Raw genomic sequence first — 12,127 nt, 5'->3', positions numbered from 1 at the left:
CCGTGAACAGCACTGTACAGTAGTTTAAAACAAACATTTTGGAAACAAACATTAGGGAAACAAAAATGGATACAAGGGGTTACATCATGGGTAAACTGTAAACTTATTATTACACATATACTAGATAATCTTAAAAAGGACTAATTGTTAAAATTGCAAAGTTAGTTAGGGCTTTTAAGTATGACAGTAAAAATGTTTTAGCGAAACTTTAACCCCCTGCAGTATAATGCGCATGCAGCATGCAGATATGAAATGGCCTGATCTTAATCTAGCTTACTAGCAATTTAAGAATTGTATGTGCATAACATGCAATGTTGGTATAAATAATATTACCCTGCACCTATTACTATTTGGAACAGAATAGTACACTTCAGTTTTATTTTGAGGTTTACTCGTTTTTAAAACAAGTAAAAAAGATAAAAAGGTGAAAGTTATGTTATATCATTTTCCAGTATGTTTATATTCACGAGATAGGCAACTGGCATTTGTTTTGTTATTTAAATCTGTTGCACCTGCTCTTGTTTGGTAAAGTAAAATACGTCGTATAAAGTTGGGTGTACAGCAACTCAATTTCAGTTAATTGTTGTTTGTACCTGTTTCCAATCCCAGAGCACTTTATTTTGAAGCTTGTTCAAGTGAGAGAAGATCTTGTAAGTTAGTGCAGTTTGGGGGAAATTGTAAAGTCTAAAATGATGCATGGAAGAAAAGCACAAGGCCTCTGCCTGGTGCCCTAAGCTGCCTACGATAGGCTTCATGCTAACACCATGGCAGTAGTGGGGGGGGGATGTCTGAAGCCTATCCCAATAGCCCAGGGTGGGGTGCCAACCTGTCACAGTGCGCACTCACACCTACAGGCAATGTGGTAATTCCAATTAAGTTGAGCATATTTTTGGACTGTGGGGGGTGGGGGACTGGAGTACACAGATGAAACCCCACGATGACACAGGAAGATCATGCAAACTCCACACATATGATGCCATGGCATAAACATGAACCCTGGTCCTAGAGGTGTGAGACTGCTGTCCACCATGCCGCCCGGGCAAAGGAAATTATGGGTAAAAGTTGCCACCAATCGATTCAAAGGACGCTGGGAGGAGTCTCTGCAGGGGCGGGGAAACCGGGGTAGGAGCCAAATTTGACCAGGTTTGGAAAGAATTGTGGTGGACTGAGGAGAATGGAAGACATTGTAATCAACCCATGATGAACAAGAAGATGGCTAAGAGTTAAGCGTGTATTTTGGAGACACTAAACTGAAACGATAAGGTAATTTTAGGGACTACATCAAGCGACCCAGTCATGCTGGAGTCACAAACATTGTGTTGAGTGTTTAAGCATGAACTGTATTAGTTCAATCTGTACTATTTCTCTGTCTCTGTCTCTGTCTATCACTTAGAATGAGGGCAGCATGTGGTTAGAAACAACAATAATAATCCCTGACCATTAACAAATAGGAGGAAACGAAAGAATGAAGCTGCATTGTTAACTGTTTATGATGGACGTGACTCAAATAATCGCAGTGCCTGCGATTACACAAATATGGTATATGCCATTAAATTTCCTAGGTGTGCGGTTAAAGAAAATCGTTTGGCATCCCTATTGTCACGTATCAAACAGAGAAGCAGGCGAAGGAAGCCGTGGATACGAACAAACATGGCTTATTACTGGGTAACACTCCAAAACACAGTAACATTAATGACTGGACTGGGGAAACAGCCTTGAACACGGCCTAAGTACACAGGACTACGCAGAAATAACACGAAACAGCTGATAAGAATCAGGAATTCACACGAGGTAAATGAGGGACCGTGGCACACAGGAGGATCGGACGAGCAGGTCATGAAACCTATATATAATATAGTGCCCTCTGTGCATCTAGCCTATTTGAAAACATTGAAATTCTGCATATACTTGTTTGCAAGTCGTATTTTTGTCTTTCAAAATGAATAACCTGTACATCTCAAACTTAAACCATTAAACAAATATTTAAATATGGATCATTCTCACAAACTTGAGAATTAAATTATTTTTACAATGAAATACAATATTTTATGAAAGACATTATCTAAACTATATATTAAAATTGTCATTTGTTGCTCTGATTTGATGATTATTTAACCATTTCTTCAAATAGCCAGAAATGTAACTTTAAGCTATATTACCTGTCACCCTCAATAAACAATACATTTGTATGATAAGATCATTTTCTGGTTATCTTTTGCCATTTTTTTCCATCTCTGTAACTCCTGCCCTGGATTCGATGAAATACTTCTGTTTGTTGCTTCTCCAGTGGCAAAATCGACAATGAAGTTATAAAATTTATGCAAATTTTTAAAATGACACAAAATTGACATGTCATGGTAAATTGTGAGAATAACCCATATACTCCACTTTGTCTTAACATTAATTTAGGGATTTAATTGTAAATTTTTTATGACTGCAAGGTAATTACTGTTATTATTTTTAATCGATTCACAGCACAGCACACATTCTACCATTGATACAATTTCATTATTTCTGAAGCACAGCTGTACACAGTGAATTGCTGTAGACCCAACTGATGAACGAAACAGTTATTATACAGTATATGTTACACATGTACACAGCATCCACCACGTATTCCTGTCTGTCCTGTACATTAATTTAAAGATTATTTTATGCACATTTATCCCCAATCCCTTATGTCATTTTCTTCTTATAAGTTTATCCTTTTACCTCATTATTTTGGTAAGTAGTTCTTATTTCAGATCATTTGTTGCAGGTTTTTCATGTTACTTTTACTTTACTCACAAAGTTTTATTTAACCTTTTGCGACACCGTGTATCCCCTACATTAAGGAATGCAATTTCTTATATAAATGTTACGCATGGAGGCATTGAAACAAAATTCTAAAGTCTTATTTTATTGATTCTGAATTACAAAATATGTAACTTACCATCTGTCAATCCATTTTGAACAGAAAATACCATCCATCCATCAATCCATTTTCAATATCTTTGACACCAATAAAACCAGTATTTCATTGTAATTTAAAAAAAATTCTATTTCAGTTATTATTTATTAGTAAGTTAAACCTGTAAAAAACAGTTTTAACACAGTAAGAGTGTATCACATTGTTTTAGCCTGTAACTTTACATCTCACTTCTGAGTATAGAGTTTCTCTCCCCATGACTGCTCTCTTATTCCTGTCTTTGGTTTTCTTGCCAGTGAAATTCAGTGCAGCATAGTTCAGTCTGTCAGCTTCATGGTTCTGAGAAGAAGGGACAAATTCAAACCGGTTTTTATGATTCGTAATTGACGAGTTTATATGTGCCAAATATCTAGTGATTTTTTTCACAAATCTTGATCAAATACTTAAATGGATCAGATCATGCAGAACCTCACCAATCAATCACTGTTATATAACTGTAATATTTTGTATTTGAAATGCATAAAAAATGAGTGATAAAAACATAGTGATGACAGAATTATTAAGTTGTGTATTTACCTCTTCAGTGGACAGCTTTTCATTTTGTCCTGAATTAAATATATGAACACCGACAAGGATATAGATATAATATACGTTTTCTGCAGAAATCCATCATTATAAAGCTTATTCAAGGTAAATTATATGCATAAATTTTTTTATGCATCATAAACAATTGTATTTGAACTGTATTAAATTTTCAGTTTGCACACAAACAGTTAACGCACTGTAACTGCAAAAATACACGAAGTTCATATATGAAAAACCGTCACATAACTATATCTAAACTGCTGTATTCTGGATAAAATACCTTTACAATGCTGGCAGGGTCTTCTTATGAGGTGGATGAGAATGACAATCAGGATGCAAGTAACAGCCAAGGCGGCACCCAGAAAATATACAATGTAGAGGAGAGCAACTGTATCCCCTGAAAATGTGGGGAAAATGATACAAATACTACATCGATTAAGTTATTCTAAACAATAATTTTTCCACATTTTTCCATCAAAACCAATCACCTATTCAACAGAAAACACCTGGGGAATTCAATGGAATGAAAATATGCTCTGATAATACAGATTATGATGGTATGCTAACAGCTAATATTAAATATGCTGTTGAAGACTATATTTAGATTAAATTCACATATAAATAGCAAAGAAAAATATAACATTTCTAAAAGATAAATATTTTCTTCTATTACAGAATAGCCTATATTGTTAACTAAAGTAATAATAGACTAGTTATTTCTAACTAATGCTATTTCTATTACTATCATTTAAAAAAATATATTTTCCTTACCTGAAACGTTTACGACTGTCCCGTTCCCAAAGAGGATCTCCCCACACATGGCCACAGCGCAGTAGTAAGTCCCAGCATCAGAGAGGCTGAGGTTCCCCTTGGGGAGGCTGTAGACGCAGCTCCGTGTAGGAGATCCAGCCTCAGGGCTCTTCTCACACTCATCACTCCTGTTTCCATGGGTGTAAATGACTCCTGGAAGGGATTCTCCTGATCCATGTTTGAACCAGTAAACACTGTGTTCTCCTGCACAGCTCCCAGTCTCTAGTGTACACTGCAGGCTCACAGAGTCTCCAGGCTGCACTGTGTCAGACACAGGCTGCTGTACCACAGTCCTGCTCTTTGAATCGGTGCCTACAAAGAGTAATAAAAATTTCTGTTAGATTTTGTCAAATATTGAATGTCTGCTCAATTTTGTATGAAAACCATAGAAAATATATTTTATGTGTAAAATGTAGACTATAGTAATAAATATTATTTGCATTGTATTATTGTTCCAATATACATCTCATATTCGGTTGTGTTATTTATATATAACAAACAGAAAACTGTTTGTATTGCACTGAATTACACACATTTCACACAAAATAGCACAGAGAATTAAATGCATTCATTATATAACGAAAGACATTCAGTGACAGTACCTGTTAATAAAAGTGTTCCATTTCCAAAACGCAGCACATTTAGAATTGTTACTCTGCAGTAATACATTGCTGTATCAAAATCCTGTGTATTTGAAATGATCAGGTGATTTTTTCCTGTGCCAACCTGCATTCTGAAGCGAGAGTCATTTTTAAACTTATCATAAAAAACTGGTTTTCCTTCATAATTATACAATGTGGATATGAGGCAAGGTTTCCACCCCCGTGACTGTTTGTACCAAGACAAATAAGCTGGATCAGGTGTCTGAAAGAAGCACTGCAGAGTTACTGTGTCCCCAACCTGGGATGTTACCAAAGGATCTGGCTGAATGACATCTGTAGTTTGTGATTTGCCTAATTGTGCTACAAAGGAAATGCAGAAAGAATTTATGCAAATTATCTTTAAATATAAAAGCAAACATAAATCTGAACAGTATTAATTACCAAAGACACATTTAATGTCAATATGTGAAAATCTGATTTTTCCATTTGCGATGTGTAAAATTTCATATAAAAACTATACAAAGATTGCAATGAGAATTAATAAACTATATAAACATTTTCACTTACGTTCTGTTAACAAAACAATAAGCAGAAGGCCGACATTCATTATCCACATATGTCCAGTAAAATTCTATGTTCTCTCGCCTTCACACTCCTCTCAAAGCAATCAACAGCTCAGAGAAAATCAAGAGACGTGACTGACTTAGTAGTGAGAAACCAGGTAGCACTTTCCAAAGCTAATGAATATTTTACAGTTCTATCTTCTGTCTTGATCTTGACGTCTTTCTTTTGGTCACCACCCCTTCTCAGAAATCCTCCTCTGCATCTTGAACATCGTCAAGGTGGTGCTCAAAACTGTCTTGAGCTGTGTTTAATATTTAAATGTAACCACATAGTCTGCATGATACCACAACTCACATTTACATTGCATTTAATTCGTTACATTTTCATTCTAAGTGATGTCAAAGTGAGGTAAATAGTCAATATAGTTGTCAAAGAGACAACTAAGTGTAAATGCAGTGAAGCTGATGTTCCAGTGAATGGCCAATTGCAAAGTATGCAGTACTGAAGCAGAAGGTATATTTCCTCAAAGCCATTTATCAAATGTTTCAGTACAATCATAAATAAAGCAATCTATCCCCCTCTAAACAGACGTACATATTGAAATTGGCTTTCAGCATTTCATGAAAGTACAATGTGGCTTGTAAATGCTGCATGGAATGTATGTATTTTATGGTCACTTTCATACTAATGTCATCTGACTTGTGGATGAAACATTCAGACATCAAGTAATACAAATTCTGGTGTGGGAAAGCTGACTTAACTTGAGGAAAGAACCATGGACCATGGAACTTATGAGAACCCTGATTTTTATCGGTGAAAGTTGAATTCCCATTACAGGCTAAAGGTGAGTGTTGGGAACTAAAACAATAAAAATGCCATTTCAGTGATGGGAGGATCTTTTTATTTTTAAATCTAAGCATTTCAAGGTCAATCCCTAGAGGAAAGATTTAATCAGTTTCTATGCATCTATCTTATGACCACTTGTCCTGGTTAAAGTCACAGGGGGTCTGAGTGCTGTCCTGGGCAGCAGAGGGTACAGGACTGGGGCAGACACACATGCACAGTTATAATTATGGGCAATTAAGAGATGTCAGTTATGGATTATCTCTTATTATTTAATTTGTGGGTGGCTTAAGTATACATGATACAAATCTGTTATTTTGATGTTGTTGGAACCATTTTTTGGTCCCCACAACAGGAAATTCAATTTTCTAAAAGTTTGTCAATCAGAAAAAAATAAAATAATGGCAAGTCTTGTATTTTGTTTGGTTACTTACGGCTGGGTTGGAGTTAAGGTTGCCATTGTTAGAATTAGGGTTTTTCCCCCTAGAAATGAATGGACGGTCCCCACAATGATATGAATACAGAAGTGTGTGTGTGTGTGCATGTATGGGGGTCCCAGCACAGGGTCAGCCTGGGCCCCTGGAGTGATTGGGTTCTGGTCACAGGCGAGTACAAACCTGCTGAACTTCGGAAATCTAGTTTGGTTTGATGCTGTCATTTCTACTCATTTTATATAAAGAAGATGAAAGCCAGGCTAAAGTAATCTGGTTACAGCAGCTGATCACAGCTTTGGAGAACAGCTAATGCTCTTACAGTATGCTACCACTAGAAGGAGCCATCACTGCAGCCTTCATTGCAGATATCTATAACGTTTGCTGCAATAATATAACAAAAATGCCTTTATAATGTGTTTATACATTATTCTCCATATTTACTTATGACAAATAACACAAAGTTTAACTTTAACCATAAAAACAGCAGCCTTCCCTGTTCATTCAGTTCCATATCTTTGAAGCTGAAGAATAATGCATCATTATGTACCTCATTGAAACTGAAAACCTTTGTTGTCTTTGCCTATTTGTACGATGAAATGACATGTGTGAGTGTCCTCCACAGTTTGACAAAGATCAGCTCAGAGTTTCTGCTTCAGGAATATAACCACGTTGCCTTCAGCAGCTGCTCTGGCAGATAGGATTAGGAGTAGGGTTAGGGTTACCCTACAGTACAGGTATGTAGTAGTATCTTAGCTTTCATGTATCTGAACTTGGTCTCCTATGAGACACACACACATGGTGAGAATGAAGCTTGGGGTCGGAATGCAGGGTCAGCTGTGTATCAGCACCAATGGAACATTTTCAGAGCTAAGCGCCATGCTCAGGGTGGGGGAAAGGTTTCTGTGGTGCACACCTCGCGTTATGCACTCGTGTTGGTCTCTCCTATATCCTGTTTTTTTGTATGAGTCAGGACAAGGAGGCTCAGGGTTATGTAGAGCGGTCAGGAGACTTTACAGGCAGCACTAAAGACAGCAACCGCATGCATGGGTTGAGAATTTCTGGTTTAGGTTATACTGTTTAGGCAAAAAGAGTGAGCAGACATTTTTAAATATGAGTAATTGAGGCATCGTGGAGTGGATTCGGATTGGATAGCTTTGGCACGGCACTGTGCAAGGACATAAATACTATTCTGAAATCCCTTCTTTCTAGGTCTCTTAATACATTCTTCACGGAATTTAGGATGTATGTAATTTACTAATTTCCCAGCTCTGTGGAGGTCTGATAAGATGTGGCTATGGCTTCTGCTTTCATAGTGCTTTGTGTGGTTTGACGTCACTATCACATTCACTATCACTAAGACCTGGGCATCTAATAATTTGTGATTTGTGTTTCTATCCATCCATCCATCCATCCATTTTCCAAACCGCTTATCCTACTGGGTCGCGGGGGGTCCGGAGCCTATCCTGGAGTTTGTGTTTCTATCTGTAAATTTTCCTTCAACATAGATGGGCATTGTAATATGTGTGATGAGGAGAACTTGAAATGATTCCTCCCACTGTGACTCTAAAAGAAACACCATAAGCACAGCCACTTCACAACATTTAGCACAGGCTAAACCTTCCTTTCAGCGTCACCAGTATACCTATGTTCACCTTTAATCTATGAGTAGAGTCACCACCATTTCAATCTCTCTTTCCAGCCTTAGTAATTATCCAGTCTCCTTGTCCACTTTCAAACTGACTTCTGGCTCAATCTATAACTAGTACGGTCTCTAGTTATGTTGAAGCAAACATTTAAAGATCGGTACAGTGACCCAGCCTCATATATCCAGGGTTGATGGCTTTAAACCCAGCCCTACACTGTGTGTGAACGTTCTCCTTGCAGGTCCTCCTTGCGTTGTGTGACTGTCCTTTGGGTCCTGGGCTGGTGGTCCCCTGTCTTGTTTATTTGTACCCTGTGGGACTGAAATCTACTGATGAGCTTGGGCTCTACAGCTGAATAACAAGACATGGGAAATATGTACACAATGGAAAAAAATGATCAAATATGACTTGATATGTCATTTATCATGGTGCGACAGAGTTCTTTGGCAATACAATGATATTTTTTATGAGGAAGTTAACTGAGATTAATATGCTACATATTCAACTAATTAAAAAAAAAGGACTGATGTTATGCTTAATGTCTTCAATAGTAAATATTCTCAATGTTCTTTGCAGTTCTCTTACTTTTATTATTTTATAACGCAGCACATGCTAAACGCATATACACATGCTTTTATCTATGCACGAGGAAGCTGGTTTGAGAACTGCTGGCTTGTGGCTGCGCTTGACCTCTGTTCTAAATAATGGTTTGGAAACTGGCCAACTTTCCACCGTTTGGTAGTTTGCAGACAAGCAAAAACCACAGAGTAGTCTCACTATACGAAAAAAGAAGGACAACAAACTGACCTGGCAGTATCTTGGAAACTAGGTGCTTATAAAGAAAGACTATAATCTGCTCAGCTTCTAGCAGGTTTGAACATAGATTCATAGAAATATTTTTTGTTTTTTTCTTTAATTTTGATGTGTTGGAAGCATCTCGCCACCATCTCAGACAACAGTATCTTGAGAGGCTTCCTAAAGAGAAAGAAAGACTGCTGTGTGTGTGGCTTATGTGTATATTACATTGTGAGGGCCAAATGTCCCCACGATGTGATATTGTGACATTGTGGAGACAATCTTTCAAGTCCCCAAAAGGGGAAACTCAATTATAAAAAAATATGTCACTCCAATTAAAAAACAAAAAATGTCTAAAGTTTTGTATTATGTTTGGCTATTTATGACATAGGGGTTAAGGTTGTCATTCTTAGTAGTCATAGAAATGAACGGAAGGTCCCCATAAAGACAGGAATACAAACGTGTGTGTGTATGTGTGTGTGTGTGGATTTGGTTTATATTTCAATGTGGGGACCAAATGTCCCCACAATGTAATAAAAACCTGTCATTTTGACCATTTTTTAGGTCCACACAAAGATCTGTGAATGCAATCAAAGTAAAAATGATCTCACTCCAAAAAAAGTCTTCTATTTTGTTTGGGTACTTGTTAAGGACAGGCCTGGGTGGGCGTTAAGGTCATCATGTTGTGCTTAGCAGTGAATGGTGAATCACCACAAAGATATAATTACAACCTTTTTTATGTATCCAAGGATATAAAGTTACATACTGTAGAAGTTACAAAGAACATTTGGCATTTATCGACATACTGACTGTGTGGTTTTCGCACTCTGAGGCGCAAACACCATTTCCTCTCTGTGTCGTTCTTTCTATATAGAGCGGAGGTAAGGCTGGCAATGGAAAATCACTGACCACATTTGTAAACAGCACCTCTTGAGGCTTAACCAACCAACAATACTCAGAATGTTATTTATTTGTTTTCTTTGAACAATTCTTCATTTTTGTAACCTGTAATCTTAATATATAATTCATATATTTAAAGCTATGGCATGTTTTTCATGTTTCATGTTGTTTCATGTTTCATGTTGATGTTGTCCTTTAGAATTCAGTAACCATCAAGTTCTGCATAAAGACTGACATCTGGTTGTCCTCTGTTTCTTGCACTGAAAGAAAGCAGTATGTATGTCACACTTTGGATTCTTATTTGCACATTAATTTTGTCTAGAGTGTTTATAACATTAACCCTATATGGCCTGACAGGTCCATGTTGAATTGGGCCATTTTTTTTTGTCCCTTTGGAATGGTTACTTTATATTACTTTATAACTTCAGATATAATTGTCAGCGGCATGTCTAATAGCTAAAATCAAAGCTGACCACTATACCATTAACTGCGGTAACTCGCATGATTGAAATTCATAGTCTGTATAATTGATGGATAGGCAATTTTTTTTAAAAGAAAGTTGAAGAAATACAAATACACATTTTTGTATTTGGGTATTTTGTGAACATCTCAAAAACTACATGGAGGATTCAGTCAGTTTTAAATATGTGGTTCTAAAACTTGTTTTCTACGTGTGCACTCAATTTGACATAATTTCCATGAGCGTAACAGGTTTTACTGAGGAACACTGACATATCTGTCCAAACTCTACCCAAAAGGGCTATGATGTGAATGGCAGTACCTCAGGGGATAAGCTTGTTTTTCTAAATACATTACCACGTATGGCTCATAACAATCACAAGTTTCAGAGAAAATCTATATTTTATTTACCCAATTTGTGCCTGAACTACCCAAAAACTATCCATAACAAAGGAAGCTATAACACAAAAATGCACTTGTAGTTGAATAGAGTATACTATGGTGTGCTGTAATACAGCCCTTAATAATGGAGATGATCATTATAACGTTGCGGAATACATAATTATACAAAATATATATATATTTTAAAAAAAGGAAAAAAGAACTGAACATCCTTTGCGTGCACAAAAGTGTCCAGCTCCGTTACAGCAATGGACGTCTCACTTTCTTATAATCATTCTCTAAAGTAATCGGTCAAAATCGTCTTCTGAGGCTCCACGACACGGAATGTCCTCCTAACCACTTTTCCGCACAAACCTCCGAAAAGAGCTTACTGAAACTTACCGAAACTAAAGGCATAAAACGCACCGAAAGCACCCCTCGCAGTTCTGCGCCCAGAGAAAAAACCTTTTGGACAATGAGGACAGTGTCATGACCTTATGTCTGCTGATATTTCTGAGTCAGGATATGTTGTATTCTGCCTTCACTGACAAAATTATTTAAATTTGAAGCTAATAAAGGCTAACCTCTACTAATTTCTGGGAACATTTCAATTAAATTTAAGCAATTTAAATGTGACGTCTTTAAGAATGCATAGTACTACATTCCGCTGGTACTGAAATTGTATAGGGTGCAGTTCCCTTGAGCTGTTTAGACTGAACACTGAACTGCTGCTTCCTCACACTCCCTGGACAGGAAGTGACACGCTGCACCCGTCACCATTCAATTCAAATTCACTTGTTAGTGTTTTACCTAATAAGGTGAAGTGCAGTTTCTCACAGGAGGGGTGGAGTTAGCCCTCAAACAGTATTTTGATGTAGATCCATTGCATCTTTGATGTAACATAAATGATTTCATCCCCTTTAACATTTTTAGTTTTCACAGCAGTGAGTTACAGCTATAATAGCCACAGTCTTGTTTTTCTCTCGCATGAAGGAAGCTCGGCATATTCCTTTTTTTTAAGATCGCCACCCATCTATGGCTTTCTGGCAGTCACTTCCTACCTAGGGGTTTTGTTCCGTGTCTATATGTACCTGCTCTTGAAAGAAAGAGAAGAACAAAGGCAGTATAATAGGTGCACAAGGTGATATAAAAACAACCAGAATCACACACAAAAGCACGAACACAGATATTTATAAAATGTTG

At 37.1% G+C, this 12,127-nt stretch overlaps 1 protein-coding gene across 1 annotated transcript; it reads right to left on the bottom strand.

The window, feature by feature from the left end:
- Positions 1-2,404: 2,404 nt before the first annotated feature.
- Positions 2,405-5,621, bottom strand: LOC125750745 (uncharacterized). Its single transcript, XM_049028968.1, has 6 exons — positions 5,473-5,621; positions 4,906-5,265; positions 4,265-4,615; positions 3,774-3,890; positions 3,485-3,513; positions 2,405-3,247 (listed from the first exon to the last, which is right to left on the bottom strand). The coding sequence occupies exons 1-6, from the start codon at positions 5,519-5,521 to the stop codon at positions 3,116-3,118; spliced, it is 1,038 nt and encodes a 345-aa protein (XP_048884925.1). The 5' UTR covers positions 5,522-5,621; the 3' UTR covers positions 2,405-3,115.
- Between the last annotated feature and the right edge of the window lie 6,506 nt (positions 5,622-12,127).

Source organism: Brienomyrus brachyistius, chromosome 10, assembly GCF_023856365.1.
Source record: "Brienomyrus brachyistius isolate T26 chromosome 10, BBRACH_0.4, whole genome shotgun sequence".
Classification (NCBI taxonomy): domain Eukaryota; kingdom Metazoa; phylum Chordata; class Actinopteri; order Osteoglossiformes; family Mormyridae; genus Brienomyrus; species Brienomyrus brachyistius.
This window is presented reverse-complemented; position numbering and strand designations above follow the sequence as displayed.

Coding starts and splice junctions, on each gene's coding strand:
- LOC125750745 (XM_049028968.1), bottom strand. CDS start 5,521: ATGTGGATAATGAATGTCGGCCTTCTGCTTATTGTTTTGTTAACAGAA. Junction 3,891..4,264: donor GACAGTCGTAAACGTTTCAG/GTAAGGAAAATA, acceptor CCACATTTTCAG/GGGATACAGTTGCTCTCCTC. Junction 3,514..3,773: donor ACCCTGCCAGCATTGTAAAG/GTATTTTATCCA, acceptor TATTTAATTCAG/GACAAAATGAAAAGCTGTCC.